This window comes from Anoplolepis gracilipes, chromosome 7 (assembly GCF_047496725.1).
Source record: "Anoplolepis gracilipes chromosome 7, ASM4749672v1, whole genome shotgun sequence".
Classification (NCBI taxonomy): domain Eukaryota; kingdom Metazoa; phylum Arthropoda; class Insecta; order Hymenoptera; family Formicidae; genus Anoplolepis; species Anoplolepis gracilipes.
Genome location: NC_132976.1, coordinates 2,000,031 through 2,018,268, shown reverse-complemented (window position 1 = coordinate 2,018,268; position 18,238 = coordinate 2,000,031). Strand labels below are relative to the sequence as shown.

Genomic DNA, 18,238 nt, shown 5'->3' with positions numbered 1-18,238 from the left:
TGCTTTTTCGATAACCATCCATCGAATCGATTATTTGCTTCGCGTCTTTCTATCGTTTCTCATCGTAAACACAGATATTAGCAAAGATACAAAGAAGCACCGTAAATATAATCCTTGCGAATTAGCAAAAGACATTTCATCCTTCAGAGCGATTCCGTTATACAACGTGTACAAACAACAAATTGATTTTTTAAATTATAATTCCAAAGTGTCATAAATTTAAAATGTTTGTGACCTGTATCGATGGTCCAGTAACGATAATCTTGATTGTACCAAAATTAAGTACAGCCAGTGGCCAATTAGCAATTGGCGAAAATCGATATCTGACCTGGCTTGCGCCAGATCAAATCGTATTCCGTTCTACATATTTCGCTAGTATTTCTCGATGCAGCAACAAAATGTTTCACCTGATGGAAAATATCCGCGCGCTGGCTTTTCGAAGAGAACACACACCCATGCACATCCGGCAAATAGGATAATGACAAAAGTAAAAAATGTTCGAAGAACACATCGCGTAAACGCGCATTTCCGCCGATTATGGAAAGCGGCTGCGAAAAAAAAAAAAAAAAAAAAAAAAAAAAAGTGGAAAATTCTCCAAACCACCAACGGCAGGATCTAGATCGCGGGTGTGCATTCGCGGCCCCTCTCCCCCGCCCTCCCCCGCGAGTCGAGGACCCTTCTCAAGGGCGTGAGTAACGCACGGGGCCCGACCATGACGGTGCCGTCGCCATGCAAGGTTGTTATTTAAGGCGTGCAGCCACCTTCGCTTTCGCGGGGAACGATGTAAGCTATACATGTGTACTACGCACAAACAAGGACGGATTCGTGACACGAAGCCAACTTCCTGCGCGGCCCGTCAGTTTCCCTCGTATTCTCATATATCTCGACCAGGGGCTTTTCCTTCTTCTCGCGATACCTATCGGCGCCCGCATTTAATTAAAGGCGCTCCGGCTGCCGCGTCCGACTTTAGTGAAGAACGACGGAGAGTGGAAAATCCGCGTGATTGTAATTGGGTCGAAGTTTCGTGCTCGTTCTTACAACAAACAGCGAAATTACATGAATAAAATGGAGCAAACGTTTCGAACAATTTGAGATATTAGAGACGGTTCGCACAGCTGCAACTAAAGATTATCTATTTCGAAAATTATAGAGAAATTATATGGGGAAAATAAAAAGGGTACAAATTCCATCATTAATAATATAAAAAATAAGATATTGATAATTATATAATTGTAAGCGATGTAACGTAAACGAAATTACAATTCTAAGTGTCGTAAAGGAACGAAATATATCCTGCAGGACGTAGTGTCAAAACTTAAAACGAATAATGATTATCATATTAACGTCACTGGGACACGAAAGGAAGAACAAACGTCGCGACGAGTCGCGATAAACGATTTATCATGCAATTTATTGCAATGAAAAGAGATGCCTTGAATTCCAATATGTTGACAAAGAACAAGGATAGGAAAATTATGCGCGAAATTTCGCGATACGATTATCGCCGAAATATTAATCGCGTTTCGATCGTTATTCTAAAGAGGACAGCTCTCATGATTTTGCAAGTAAATTCGGACACGATTGTATATTGTACTGTATATTAAAAATTAAAAGCATGCAATCGTCTGTGAACTTGATTATTTTTATAGATTATTTTAAATAATAATTCGCCGTCGTCGCAAAATGCCAGCGACGATCGAAACAATAGAATAATATTTAGAGAAAATAGATATCTGAATATATTATCGATAAATTTACAAGTCTCAGTAGATTAATCATTCAAGAAATAAATCTTTTTTAGAATGTTTTTCATTCGTATAGTTTGAAAAAAAAAAAACAGTTTTATTTCTATTAAAATATAAAAATATTCAATTTCATATTTCAGACTCATTATGATGTTATTGATATTAACATTACAGTTTTATCTTAGTTTTTATTGTTGAAAACAATAAAACGCTTTACATTGGTTTTAAATTTGACAGCGTATCCTATGAGATAGATCAATATTTTTTATTAGTTAGAAATTTTTTTATTTAAAAAAGATATTTTTTTCTCAAATTATCAGTTTTTACATCAGTCACATTGACACGCATTTCCTCTAGTTTATATTATAATTATATCATAATTATTCTCATATTGAGAAGCAGGGAGTCAGAGAAAAATGTCATTTTACTTTAATACATCTTTTATACATTTTCAAATTCTAATCATGAAAGAGATACTTTATATTAATCGATACAAATTATTGTTACGACAATTAAATACTTACATTCTCGAGAATGGTAAATCGCATTTTTATGGTTGGCACTACCCTCTTGTTTTTTTAAACATGAACAACTTCATTTATCTGCGCGGAATTACAAGCGACGTTGATTTATGAATGACACGTTATGCAAATCAATGTTATCATGGAAAAGAGAGCACTCGCTTTGGTCCGCGCGATGGACCACACAGCAGTTGAATTTATTTAATTCCAACTCTCTCGATTCTTCACAATGATAAATTTCATGTTTAATGACGTGTTCGGATAGGCAAAAGCACATGTAATCTTGGAAAGTGATATTATAGCTATCGCTATTATAACGAAATCAAATAAAAAAATTTAAAAAAAAATAACTTGACCGACAAAGAAATATAAAATGATAAAGTGTCATAATTTCAGATTTGTGATCATTTTAAAAATTGATCGAACATGTCAATTTTTTATAATAAATATCGTAACTATATAAATATTAAATTTGGCCAATTAGAGAATCGAGGTACATCACAAAAATATGTGAGTTTAAGAGATATGTTTTCTTAATTATCGCGAAGCATTTCCAATAGAATATTTTATTACATCAGATAATTTAATGAACTTTGAGTCAAACGATGCATATTGATTAAAGGAAGGAATCTTTCAACTATCTGATTGAGGCTATCGGAGCGAATTCGATTCTGCCTTTTCCATAAACGATTACGCGAAGGACATTTGGTAAGCCTTATTAGGGTCGTATTATAGAAATTGCGCGTGTGTTAGCGATGACACATCACACACATTTATACATTCGTCCACACAAGAGAGATACATGTTTCGGAAACTATACGCCGCGTCGTGAAACTTCTCGCAGAGAAATCAGGTGATCGATTGCCTCTCTTGGAAACTTCGGTCCATATTTCAAAAAAGTCACTCTTCGAATAGCGAGCACAGGCGTGGTTTTACCTCTCGGCTGATAAAGAGGAGAGAGTGAGAACGACGAGCACAATTAATGCTATAATTGCAAGATAAGATGCGTGTTGTTATAAGAAGATTACACATAAACACACATCCAATCGCATGTTTACCTTTCTAATCGAAAGTTTATGATTCCGAATTTTTCCACATCGTTCCGTTATTAATTAACATTAAAATATATGTATATTGCGCGATCGATATTTTTATAAAATCTTGTGTATACGTCATGTGTATATCTTGATTTACTCTCGTTATATTGTATTGTAATGTATTTGTCTGACAAATTATTTCTTTCGCAAAATTTTAATAGATTATTTGCAATTATAATTATACGCTTTATAAAATTTCGCTAATAAAATTAGCGAAAAAGTAAAATATTTTTGTTCACAAATCACGTCTAAAAACTATTAATGTACCTCCGACCTATAGTAACGATTTCATTCAGATAGGTCCCAAGCATTTTAATGTTAATGAAGAAGAACAGGAACACGCGACGAGGATCTGCATCCTGTTTCAATTGCATCGTGCAATCGATCCGTCCCACGTACGAAGGAATTACATTCCATTATATCGTTAGGACTCGGCATACCAGAGAAAAGACGTCATCAGACAATATCTAACAATACACGCGAGTAGTCAGTCGATCAGGGAAACGAACGTAATCTGCGACGTAATTATAATGAGCACATCAACCCTCTACGTATAATTTTATCTCTTGCAACTCTATTTGCGAAAAGACGTCTCGTGTGACGGAATATTATACTCTTCACAAGTGTATATTAAGTTAATTATCAATAATTTTGAAGAATTAATTAATTTTATTACGTTAATTAATTTATTTTTACTACATTATCTTCGAAAGATCTTCTCTTTCTATCACAGTGTAAGGTTTATAAAAAAAAAATACTTAACAAAGAACATAAAAATATATCATATATAATAATATACTGTTATAAATATGACTAAAGAACAAAGAAAGGTAAGAAAATATACATTATTTTACGAATTCGTTTGCTTTAACACAATTATCTTTCAATGTGAAAATCCTCTCGTCAATTTTTCTCGACACTTCTTTTTGACGCGGAGCGAATATCAATTTATTCTCTCGAATCCATGATAGACTTTCTTTTCAGTAGCGAGTAATTCCAGTGGCATTCGCGTAACTCGAACGGGCAAGGAATTTCCTCGAGTACGAGACTTCCTGCGCGTGTTCCTATTTCGATTCAATCTCGATTACATTCGAAGGCGGGAAGGAGGGACTCGAGGGGCGCGGAGGAGCCATCGATACGCGGCGGCTGTACCTTGTGTACCTGTATACGTTATGCGACAAGTTTCGCGTATATACAGACGCAATTCACATATGCGCGGAGACAGGGTTCCACAGGTTAGCCTCGGCCCACATTGGCATAACACTTTCACTGACGTAACACTTCACTCTAAACTGTTGCGTTGCCGTCGTACACGTATTTCTTCCTCTCTTCCTCCCTCCCTCTCTTCCACGACCGCCCCCGGCAAGTGTGATACCGCGATGTACACGCACGTGTAATTGTGTGTACACATCACGCGTACACATCATCTCGTCATCTCACCGAATTTGCGAGTGAGACTTTTTTTTTTTTTTTTTTTTTTTTTGTTGTCTCTTTTTCTGTCTCTTTCTCTTGGAGGCGTACTTTTCGTCGCGTCTGCGAAACTCTCTTCGTGGAATTTATAAAATTTCATAACTTTTTATACAGAATGCGTTGCTAAAGGTGAGAAGAGACGCATCCCGCGAGAAGTACCGAGAATGGAAACTCGTTTCACGTTGCTAGAAAATGCGCCAAGAAATGCGCTCGTCTCACGGGAGCGCGACTCGCGCGTAAATTTTTAACTTTAATCAGTTTTGTAATTAAACATTTCCATGTTAACTGTCGTCGGACACAAATTCGATTTTAAGCACGCCAATATTATCTTGTTAATGATGCAGCAAACACCGTACAGATATTTCGACGAGATTAGCACAGAATGGTGCCATTACATCGACGCGATAGCGATGTAACTAGCTCTCTTTATTTTTTTTTTCCAATAACAATAGAAGTCTAACATTATCTTCATATTATAGAGCTGGAAATTATATACATTTATTTTGAATTTAATGAATGGTTTCCTTAACAATTGGTTTTCTGTATAAAATAATTAAATGATATCGTATGATTGATATCGGCAACAACTCACGGTCCAAAATAATCTCAAGAGAATACATAATGCATTCCTACACGTGACACTTGATACAACAAACGCATCTGCCGATGGAAAATCCTGATCATTAGCATGTCGTGAACCCGGACAAATCGAGAAGAAAAACTGCGAATAATCGGTGGATAAAAAACCGTCAGGATTTTCCCCAGGTACTACCGCCGGGTCAACCAAATCGTTGATGCCATTGTCATTCGCGCAGATTAGTATTGACGATACTTATTGACTTTATCGTCGCGCAACATTCGCGTCTGTTAAATCGAGAGAGAAGAGGAAAGATAATTCGCGGCGGTCATACACACCTGACCTACATTCCGCGACGGAGTCAATAATCGGTGAGGCCATTATACGGGGTGTACCAAAAGTCGCGTAATGCTAACGTCCGAAATAAATACTGGAGGGCAAAAGTATATGCAGCTTCGTTTCGATATTCAATGATTGATAACTTTTCCATTATATTTGATTCACGTGAAGGAAATCGAAGGACTCTTGCGTAAACTGAGAATTACGAAAAGAAAATTATTGCCAATAAATAATAGAAACCAATTCCATTTTTTTTAGACTTTCTATTGAGACAGAGAGAGTTAATTGTATACTTGAATAATACCTAGAGAATTAATTGTATAGAAATATATATAAATTTTTTTAAACACACATACATTAAAGTAACTGGGGCTTCTGGGAGCTTGCAAAATTACAAAATTAATACTCTTTGATTGCAAGAAAGCTCGTGATTTCTCATGCAAACAATTTTTTATCTCACTAATAAATCGATATAAACGTAGTGAACAAATAATCGCGTGAAATAATCGTACGGAAGAAATAATTACAGAGTTTCACGACGGCGGAGGCACGCTTATGAAAGTACCTGTAGACGCTTCTAATCGCGATCTACGCATGAATCGATCGCTCGCGCTAACCGTAACCCAATTTCGAGACATAACGTGCGTATATGCAACTTTTGCGCGGTGACTCGTGTATAAGGAAATTCCCGATCTCGCACCGCGCGACTCTTGCGAAACTGTTTACCTGCTGGTGTACAGGAAAACCTCCGAGAATAAAAGAGGTTCTTAAAGCACTATTCACACAATAAACTCTTTGCCCTCTATTTAGTTTTTTAATTCGATAAAATATTTAGCACTGCTATATCTCGCAATGAGTTTAATATCAATTTCAATCAAGCGTTAGCGTTATAATTTTGAGAATTAACCCTTACTCCATATTGTTATTTTTGGCACCTTCTAACTGTACAGGTGGATCAACGTATTTTCGATAAGTTTATTAATATGTAAAAGTGTTTTAAAAAATCTGAAAAAATGTATATACCTTCTTTGAACATTCTAAATAAAGATTAAAATAATAAATTTGAAAAATAATTTACTTAAATATATTATTTTATGATGATTTGTTTTCGAGAAATTGACGTTGTTAGAAAAATCACAGACAAAAATGATCCATCAGTACGGAATAAGGGTTAAATACTCGATTAAATTCCAAGATTTAAAATTTTTTTTTCCCCCGCTACGGCGATTCGGGACTCATCCACGAACAGGTGCGTGTGTGTCTTTGAAGTAAGTAAATATATGCGTCTGGGAAGAGAACCGAGAAATTAGTCCTTGGGCATAACAAATTTCCTTCTCCCTCGTCCCCGCTTTCCGCTTCCTGCCCTCTGCACGGTCTTTCCCTTGTGAAAAGCGAGCGTGTAACGACGAGCAGTGCGTCGGTGAGACCGCGTCGCGGAAATGCATTTTTACTGAGAAAACACCGGACAGAAGTCGGAACGACGACGATGACTACTACTAGCAAGCGTGATGTTCGTGGGAATTAAGGTTACCGTCTCGTCCTTCGTGACTTAATTATTACCGAGGCGCATCGACACGCATTGTCGAGTACTGCACCGCGAGTGTGCTTATTTTTAAAACGAGAAAGAGGGAAGGAAGGAGCCAGGGTATGTATCGACACACAATGCACGGGCCTTGGCGACTTCCGCGAGAGCCACGATCCACCTCAACTTTGCGCGATCTGATAAAAGCAATGAGTTTTTTCGCGTAGAGCGCGTATCTTTTGCACGCAACGAGATCCACCCGACCAAAGAGGGATATTTTTTTCACTTGTGCAATTAGACAGATGACGCGTCTCAATCAAATGAAATGTTAGGTCATACGCGGACAACACTTTTTTGCCTGCACAGAAAAAAAGAATATTTTTACTTTAACAATATCTTCAGTTTCAAAATGTAAATCTTGAAATGAGATTATATTGCGTTAAATAAAGAAAATTTGCTTGGATAAAGACATTTTATATAGTTTAATCCAAAAAATATATTCTTGTTATTTAAGAATAATTTTCTTGAATGGAGAAGAAAAAATGTTGAATAGAAAATAACACATGTTCAAATCGAAAATTATAATTTTTCTTAGAGTTAAAATAATTATTTTATTCTTCACATGACAATTGTAGTATTGAAATAAGATTATAATATTGTGCAAATTTAAAATTTTTAAATTCTTCTAAGAAGATTATAAATTGTTGAGTACATATGGAACAATAAACGCGTTCATATGAGTATATAAGTTTTCATTTGACACTTACTTTTTTTCTGTGTACGTTTATACGCGATAAGAAATGGGGTAAACTCAGGTAAGATGACCATAGTTTTTTAAAATGCAAAAAACATACTTTTATTTTTATTTTTTAATAGCGTTTAGCATATTATCTTCATTGAAACTTAAATTACATAATATTATCGAAATTAAAAGGAAAATATTTAATAGAAATTTTAAGATTATCAAAATAATACAATATAAGCATTGGCCATCTTTTACCCAACTTTTAAGGAAAAGATGACCATAGGGACGGAAAGATGGCCATAATATTTATAAAAAAATAGTGAAAACGCAAATAAAAATTATAGGTCATATAACAATTTACATATCTTTATAATATGTTTAACGTCGATAACTCAACTATCATTTATTCGACGTTATAACAGTTTTTAGTGGACACATGAAAAACTTTGCAGGTAGTCAAAAGTAAAAATATGATATAAGATTCACAATATCGTTATTTCGAATAATGTGTGCACATAAACTACTATATACATAAATATCGATTATCTTTGATAATGACTAAAAAGACGCACTATGTAGCGATTATTGAAAAAATTACAGCCTATGGTCATCATACCAGTTTACCCTATATCTCGAGATGTAAATAAAGATCCTTCGCAAGGTATATTATATTTGCGCTCGAATTTAATTGAAAACGCATCGTCGTTGATTAATATTTTTCGCGGATCAATATAAATTTCCTGTATAAAAATGAAGATACGATTACATGTGCTTTAATTATAGCATGCTTATTATTACATGGCAGTTCGGCGCTCATTTCCTTGCTACGCGGAGATAAGATTTGCAGAACTTTTTATTTACGTATTAAATAGAAGAGTCGCAGCGAGACGACAGCAGGATGGAAATATTGTTCTTATCGGTTGACTAACATTTTTTCCGACTATACGACTACGTTTTTGCAACCCCGATAAAAAATCCCGGAACGCGTTACGAATCCAATTGCGATTTCGCATATTTGAACAATAAATAAAACAGATAGACGTATCTTGAAAAATATTGTTCTTATCGGTATGATTAATTCGCATTTTTCACAATTTCCGACGTTTCTCAAACAAGCTCGATTCTTGAGCGCCGTTTAATATCAGTTACAAGAATTTCTTAAACGCGCCGGAAGGGGTGGTCTTTGACAGTCGCCGAAAAAGGGGATTGCCGAGGAAGTCTACAATGTAAACACGACCCCGGGCTTTCTAAAAAGCGAACGCATACAACTCCCTGAAAAAGCGATACTACTGCGACGGGCTGCACGTGTTCCCGTTAACTCCGTGCCACAACTGCAGCCGGGATCGCGCCCTAAGAATTTTTTGTCAACCCTTCTAAACGAACCAAGGGACCTCCCCGCACTTGTCCCCGTACGTCAACGTCAACGCGGGACGAGATGTGGAAAGATCTAAACACAGGCGCCAATGTTTTCGTACGTGTCGAAAGACTGATTTTCACTCCCCTGTGTATTATTTATTAATTTTAAAAAATTTCTAGAAACTGAAACAAATTTTAATTCTCTCTCTCTCTCTCTCTCTCTCTCTCTCTCTCTCAAGAAATGAAGAAATATATTTTAATTGATATATTTTATTTAACTTTGTGTTCCTTTAATAAATTTTTTTTTTATTTTTTATTAGACAATATCGCGTTTACGTATGTGTTAAACTGTACGAAATCAACGTAAACAATCGATACACGTGTCAACGTTACGATTATGAATCTTTTACGCGTTTTAATAATAATTGGAATGCTATTTATCTATACCTCAAATGAGCCTTAATTTGAGTCTCAATATTCCGATGGTAATATCCAATTTTACGTAATGGCCGTTCGATCAACACGACGATTAACGGAATTGCTTGTGTTAGTCGGCATCAAACAGAAACGTTATCTGTTGCAATCGCAACATCGGCAGAGTTGTGTGTTGCAGCGCAAAAAATCATCTCTCGAAATAACTGCCGCGTACAATTCAGTTCCCTAGTAACAGAGCGATATGTTTGCGCAGACAGCGACCGATTTTCAACAGGTGGTTCCTCGAGTTCACTCTTGTCTGATAAGTGATTTTCGAGCTTGTTAAATTATAAGTATATTTTATCGATATATATTTTATTCGATTATCTATCAGCTTATCTTTTCCTCATACTAACTACTATTTTTTTACGATAAACTTACGATGTTATTTTAATCAAAGTTATCATAGATTGCGTAAGTAAAAAAGAATCCCAATGTACAATACAAAATATCAAATATAACTATGATTTCTAATCTTTCTTATCTTGATGCGATTAGGCAAAGTGAGAGCGAAAAGTTTTATCAAAATCTGACTGTTAATATTATATAAGATATAATATTGTATATATATATATATATATATATATATATATATATATATATATATTTATATATATAATTATACATATTAATTAATATTCTCTAATTCTCGATATTGATCGAAGCCAACAAAAATCAAGATAAGAGAAGTAAAAAGGAAGAGGAGGAGGAGGGGCAGATAACGATCACCTTTTGTGGCGCAAAACGCTGTTTACATCCGCGTGCGAATTCGCCTTAAGGAAGGGTATATACAGGTAATGCCGATACTTCGCAAGGAGGGCCCTGACCTGATTGTAGAAAATGTCAACACTCTCGTTATACGCGGCTGTGCACTATCACCGGCCGTGTACACACACACACACACACACACGCGCGCGCGCGCGCGCGCGAATGCGTATACGCGCCGCGCCGCGCCGGCTCTGTTAAAGTGGCCATCTTGAATTCACTTTCAAACGATACGGACAAAGGGAGAGAGGAAAGAGGAGAGAAAAAGAGAGAGAGAAAGATCCACACAAGTGCGCCTTGTGGCACCGGCACGGCGTGTGGCAATACGAGGAAGCCGATTACCCAACCGGCCGCGGCCCGGGATCCCTCCAAGCCAACTCGTTACACGCGATTCCGTGTAACGCAGTTGCGTGTCGCGTGAATCTAAAGAAGTATACATGTATATATATTTTTTAGGAAGAAAAAATTACTAGTTGAGTAATTGAAACATTTTTCTCCTCCTGCCCCTTCACCTCTCTCTCTCTCTCTCTCTCTCTCTCTCTGTCTCTCTCTCTCTCTCTCTAGCGATGCAGCTAAAAAAATATCTAACAGTGTATCCCTTTTTACTCATTCGATATAAATATGATATTATTTCCACACTGTGATGATATGGTTTTCGAAAATCGGATATTTAAAATAAAAAAAAAAAAAAAAAAGATATAATAGTTTTCCAAGAGTATCGATGTATCTGATAATCAAGTAAAGAAAATTATTTGCAAATAATTCAGAATGATATACATATATTGGTATCAAAATATTATTACATCCCGAAGGATTAGTCACTAACAGTTATAATGTACAAAAATTACCCTTTGATACAGATTACCCTTAAATTATACCTCGGATTACTTAAGATTACTTAATAATATCTCAAATTAAAAATAAATTTTGAAAAAGAAATTTTACTTTAAATTATTTTAATGCTAAAGATTATTTAGATTTACCAAAAATAACCTTGGATTATTCAAAATTTTGCTGGGATTGCCGCTGAATTACCTAGCCCTTGTACAAAAATTACCTCAGTGATTAACCCCTCGTTACATCCTTATTTAAATTTCACACGCATTAATATCCTTTATTCAATACTGTCATTTAAAATATATTTTGATATCAGAGATAAATCAATGCGAAAATAAAACGTAATATAATAGTAAGAGTTCTCTAGGATGAGAAACCCCCTTTGGTAAAAGTTCGCAAGAAAGTTGCAATAACGTGCTGGCGAATTCCAGCAAAAGTGTGGCAAGTGCATCGTCGCGTGGGATTTGCCGGAGCACGCAACCGGCATCTCTGCAAAATAACATCCCGACGCGAAAGCCAGAAAAGCGTAAAAGGTCGTGCAGAAAGTGGAATCGCTTGAAAACGAGTTATCAGTTCGATCAGGAGGGCGTTTGAAGAGTAAGTGCCGCGAAGCGGGGCGTGCAATTAGCATAGAATTACTTGGATCCACTAGTCTCTCGGATTCGCAATTAATCTTTACCCCGTCCGTTCCCACGCGATTACTTAACACGTAATGTCGGGGGAATATATAAAACAATTCCTTGAACGTTTGATAATATCAACAACATATATAGTTACTTTAAGCGCATCAAGTCATTAAAATTATATCTTGTAATCATCCTTATTGATCCCCTTTAAATATTTCGCATATTTCAAAATATTTTAGAAGAAATTAGATGAAAGATGATTAAGGAACCTAAATGGTATTATCAAAATATTGGTTTATTATTTAAATTTAATAAAACACGGCGCTCTGATATAATGGATTAATTGAAACATTCTCCAGAATTCACGTAGCACCGGCAATACATGTGTCAACATTTTAATTAAACATGTGTTAATTAAAGGCCATGTGAAAGATTCTCTCGCACAAACGAATATATACATATATAGGATTGATCGATGACGTGACAGGCGATCGGAAATTTGATGCAACGACGCGATATCGTCGCGTTCGCTGCACTTGTTTCGCTTAAGCGAGGAAGCGGAGAAAGTCGGTGCACGGATCTCGAATCTATTTCCGTGGGGCCCCAACCGAGCGCGGTAACAGACAGAACGGGACGCGAGAGGGCGAGGGGGGGAGGGGCGGACGGAGAGAATTTATGTGTTTGGGGAGGGTCAAGGGAACGAGGGTAGCGACAAGTGCAGCGAACGGGCGGAGGACAGCTGGATGCAACGGGTGGAGAGAAACCGAAACGGAGAGAAGGGAAGAGGGACGGGAGATGGGAGACCGGGGGAGGCGCGGGGATGGCGAGAGAGGGATGGATGCACTTGCGCGTCACGCGCGCGTTATCGAGACGAATTCCATTCCCCGGATCGTTTCCGACGCGAGGACGCGACGGGGACCGTTTTGGAACCGAGAATCCGCGGTATCCCGAATTCGAGAAGGCTAGAGCCCAGAATCCGACGGATTCTCCAACGGCGGGTGTAGAATCTGCAGGCGATAGAATCCCGGGGATTCGGAACTTATACCACGTGGCGTTCGCAAACACTAGGGTCTGTACATAAGATTCTCCCTCTGCCGGAATCTACCGGAGATATGAAAACACGTTGATATATATGGGAATGAAAATTTTGTAAGAGAGAAATAACGTAAAATTTATAAAATATAAGATACGCAATTTAAATTTAAATCCGGAATTTTTTTAAAACCGGACCAAATAGTTTTTATTTCAAAATTTTAAATCCAACAAGATATATAAAACGTATTATTGACGTATAGCAAGTTGTTTTTTATTTATATAAAACATTATATCTTAGGATCTTCTTTACAGAATCAAGGCTATATTACTCTCTCGTAATTGCGATAATTTGGCAGGCTTCAACTTTGCCGTTCCGCATCGATCGCGATCTTACAAATCGCGAAAGTTGTATAAAGAAATGTGCATGCTGCACCGTGGTCGCTCCAGTAACGGAACGAGTCGAAAGTGAATTATATAGTTACTCGCGTTCCGACGTTTAATGCGAGAGATTACTTTCTTTTGTCCTACTTTTGTTTTCACGAATGCACTCGCGTCAATCACTTTGTCATCTGTCGGAAGGGATGTCGTTTTCGATGGAGAAAATAGTGACGCGCGAACGACACCGAAACGTTAATAAATCGCTACGCATTTTCGCATGAAAATCTGCATCCGCCGACACGCGCGTGTCCGTTCGCTCGATCGAGCGTGTAATAAGCGCGTCCCGCGTGAAAATCCGCTTTTTGCGCGCGTTACGCACCGGGTACCTGGGTGAAAGTGATGCTAGCGCCAGAAAGACACACGCCAGAAAATTAGCGTGCACACATTATGCGCTCGCTTTCCTCGCTCAACGAGTTCACTAGGTATCGCGATCGAAATCTCCCGGATAACACGGGACATCTTTAATAAATTCAATCCAATTAATCTCTCTGCTTTCGCGCGCGTCCCAATTAAAACTAGATTTTCAAGCAAAGTTTAGAATCAGTAGGCTTTTGCATGACACGTCGGTACATTAATAGAGGCAAAAATTTAGTCTCGCATCAAATCTCGTATGATGTACATGCTTCTATCATGGGACTTTGTTGTGAGTGCCTTTTTTTTTTAAGCGTTTCTAAATCCTCTTTCGCGTACACGTAATAATATATCATCGTCTCTTGATTTTCGTGTGAAATGGATACTTGTCTAGTTAAAAATTCTTTTTTTTAAATAATTTCTCATAAAATAATTCAGAGAATAATCTGATAAAAATATCTACTTTTTGAAATTGGTTTTCCATCGCAGATATATAATTTTGATTTCAATAACATAAAATGTTGTGTATTTATTAAAAGCTGAAGAAGATTATTCGAGAGAGAAATAAATATAAGATAATAAAGCATGATTCTACTTTCATGGAAAAAACATTATTTCAGTACGGAAAACATTGTTGCCACATTGTTGCAGGGTCTAGAGCTTTATTATAATTTAACATTTAATGCAATATTAGGGTGCATAAGCAGATTTCGATCTGTATTTGTAAGTTTTGTTAGAAAGTTTGGTTTCTCACTTTCCAACCGCTTTCTAAAAATGTGAAAAGAACAACGATGAGCACCCACTTCAATTCGTGTTCTAACGGCTCGTAATTACTCGTCGCGGCCTGCGGTCAGGACGAAATTGCATCGCGATACTCTGCCTCATCAAAAAGTCCGCGTCGAAATCGGCTTGAAAAAGATCCGGCGAATCGACACGAATTGTCCAAGTACGAAACAATAAAAATTTCTGAATAACAAAGACTATTAGATATTAAGAGTATCTTCTGTTTCTAATATTTACATACAATACGTATTATTATATATTATTTTCTATATTATTTCGATTTACGTTTCTTCTCTGAAAATCTTTAGATCGCATCATTTTATCATGTGATTGAGGAATTTTTTTTCGGAATTCATTTAATTTGATTCATTTCGAGATATATGAGGAAAATTATTCAATATATCAATCTGTCGCCGTCATTTCATTAATAGAATCTACCATTAATGAAAATGTCCATAAAAATTATGCCTTTTAGAAGATAAACTTTATTCAACAAAAATTTAATATATTAAAGAACAACGACGATAACTCCATTTTACTTTATATTAATTATTTTTTTAATTAACTACATATTCCACAAATTGCATATTCAAAATGCTGTAAACGCTCTAGATATCTTCTAAAAGATATAATGTCAAGGATTTAAATCACATTGATCAAGAAATCCAATAGTTAAAGAATTCATTTATATTCAAAAATCATACTTTGGAACAATGGTGCTATAAATACCTTGTTATTTTGATTGGAAATCGACATCCGCGGAACAGAGTCAGTCGTTGAGGTTAGAGTATTCTTGAAAAATACTCGTAATTCGTATGATGAGATATGCAAATTTTAGATTCATAAGCGCGAACAAAGTGTGTGTATCCACGAGGTATTATTTTCACGGATTCATCACGGTCATTTTTGCGTTTGCCGGGTCAAAAGATTATGTTCGCGAAACAAGGACAAAAGTGCGTTCGCGCGACATTATGACACGCCTGTAAATTATACGAATTGGGCCATCACACACATATGCGTTCGTTCGTTTTTTTTTTTCTCGAGTCACTGTACGCGAGAATATACACACGCGCGATTATTATCGTTAACGCGGATGTAGACGCACGTTTCGCGAGACCTTGGCCGGTTTCCCCTTCAGCGGTGAACGATTTGAATTTCCGGTACGCGCGCGAAGCGACCTACCCGATCGAAACACGTAACAACTTCTCGAAGGTAAAGAGGATTGTATTCGTTGTCGGTAAAGAAGAAATTCACAAGTGCGTTTTATCTACTGCAAAACTACTGTCGGTAAAACAGATGTTTCACATTATCGATATTTTTCTGCAATACCGACATTTATTGAAGCAAGAAATAAGGAAACGAAACCAATGCACGACTTACCTTTACTTGGTTCTGGTTGAATATTTTCCGTCTTGATTTCCGCCCTTGAAGCATAAGGGATGGAGGCGTTTGGAGAAGTTTGCGTCGATGGGGCTGCCAATTTTTCTGTACATACAATGGTAAAAACCGATTAGCACGTGTAAAAAAGAAAAAAGCATAAGCATTACAAACACGAATAGAATGCCATATAACGCGACAATTTACCCGCTAATAAAGGATTCGCGGCAGCGATATTGTGCCTCTGTCGCCTGTAGGAGGAAGGGGTCGTAGTGGAGGTAGGCTGGCTGGCCTCCGCCTCGAGTTCCCTCAGGAAATCCAGGGGATCAAAAAGTTCTTCCCCTGTAACACCGGACATACCCGCGCCTTCCTCCGCCGGCATATTTGGAGCCGCCGGCGTTCCTACCAGAGCACTCAACTCCATCGGCGAAAATTCTACCGATTGACCCGTGTTGCTCTGCTGAAAAATATATAGAGAATTTAAAATAATATAAAAATTTATGAGAATTATGAGACTGAATATTTATGAAAATTTAAGATGATAATAAAAAAGAAAAAAAAAATACATCTCGATTAATCTCTTGAAATCTTATAATATAATTTCAAATTATTTTAGAAACCTGAAGGCACTGGGTCAAATCCATTTTTCCGTCATTGTCAGAGTACCAAAATAGTTCGGCGTCTATGAAAGGCATGTTTGATTCCTCCTTGGGTACAAGGGTGGAGGTTAATGTAGGCGTTTGCGATACAGGGACCGGCATTGGGACCCGGCGGCGTGGCCACTTTAGCCACCCCCGCGGCTTCTAACATCTAAAACCACCTCTCCGGGACTCCTCTTCTTTCGCGTTATCCCGTACCCGGACAATTCTTCCTTTTTCTTTTCACGTGTTGTTATTCACCTGGAAATAGAATACAATGTTAAAACATGTTAAATTTGCTTCGAAAAAAAAACCTACATAATTAATTCCTTCAAGTTTAAACAAACGAGAATAAATAAATACTTCTTTGCGATATATATCTAAAGTTCTCAAGCTATGTTATACATGTCTACAATAAATTTAACTGCAATTTTTATAAACGTACAAGATTTTCTTTTTCTGCAAAACGACTAATTAGTCGCGAAAGGAGATCTCGTTTATCTCGCAATAACTTCCGGTACATCGTGCGTTCGCACTTTCATTTGGAATCTAATTTAAACTTGACTGAAAAAAAAAAAAAACGTAACGCGATGATAATGTTTCTTACTTTCTCCTACCGTCCGTGTACTCGTAAAAGGTTATACAAGACGTAATACTACGTGGAAAAATAGAAGAGAAATATAAAGACCTCTCGTATTGCAGATCCCGCTACATTGTAATGTGATGACATTTAAAAAATCCGAATATTTATACATGAACCAATGTATAAAAAATAGTTTCTCAAAATCAAAAGCTTGATAGAAGACAGTTATATGACGTTTAAATATTATAATTAGAAATTAAAAAATAAAAAGATCTGAAAAAGGAAATATTTACCGAGGGCAAAACTCTTTTTTTTTTATATATATATATATATATATATATATAAAAGTTCCGGTCTGTGAGAAAGACTTGATCGATTACTCGAAGGGGGCTGTTCATCGATGCGCGCAGCGGATGATGATTCGTAATTCGTAGCTAATTCGCATAATGCTGGCGGAAAGAGAAAAAAAGAGAGAGAGAGAGAGAGAGAGAGAGAAAAGGGAAGAGGGGGCGCGGACAATTTCCATGAAAGTGAAAACACCGAGCGAGAACTTTCTTTCTGGCTTCTGTTTCACTTCCTGTGCGCGTAACCTCGCGCTCTCCCCGCCTTCGTTGCATTTCTATGCACCTTCTACTCAACTGCATTTACGTAACTCGCAACCGCGAAAGAAAGTTTTCACCGCGCGGGAAGAGGTTAACATCCTCATCTCTCCCGACTAATATTATCGCAACGCATTAATAATCCAAGAAACGGATGTTTTTTTTCTAATAGAGGAAGTTGTCTGTACTCCTCACGCGATTCGTGCTTGATTATTTTAAGGAGGACTCGACGAATCAGCTACGTCAGAAATTAATAAATGTAATACATTTCGAGATTCATTGCGCGAGGAATAATTCAATCCTAAAATATCGTAAATATTATTTTGTATTAAACACACAAACTCTTTTTTTTATAGTGCT

General features: G+C 36.9%; 1 protein-coding gene across 5 annotated transcripts in view; it reads right to left on the bottom strand.

The window, feature by feature from the left end:
* Eip74ef (Ecdysone-induced protein E74) overlaps positions 1 to 18,238 on the bottom strand; it is a 188,081-nt gene that overhangs the window by 107,850 nt on the left and 61,993 nt on the right. For 4 of the 5 annotated variants that reach the window (XM_072896087.1, XM_072896085.1, XM_072896089.1 and 1 more), the window contains exons 2-4: positions 16,679 to 16,957; positions 16,266 to 16,518; positions 16,062 to 16,166 (exon numbers count right to left, since the gene is read on the bottom strand). In XM_072896087.1, coding sequence (XP_072752188.1) covers positions 16,062 to 16,166; positions 16,266 to 16,518; positions 16,679 to 16,819 — 499 coding nt within the window. In that variant the 5' untranslated portion in view covers positions 16,820 to 16,957. The remainder of the gene's footprint in view (positions 1 to 16,061; positions 16,167 to 16,265; positions 16,519 to 16,678; positions 16,958 to 18,238) is intronic. The other variant, XM_072896090.1, reaches the window with a different exon arrangement.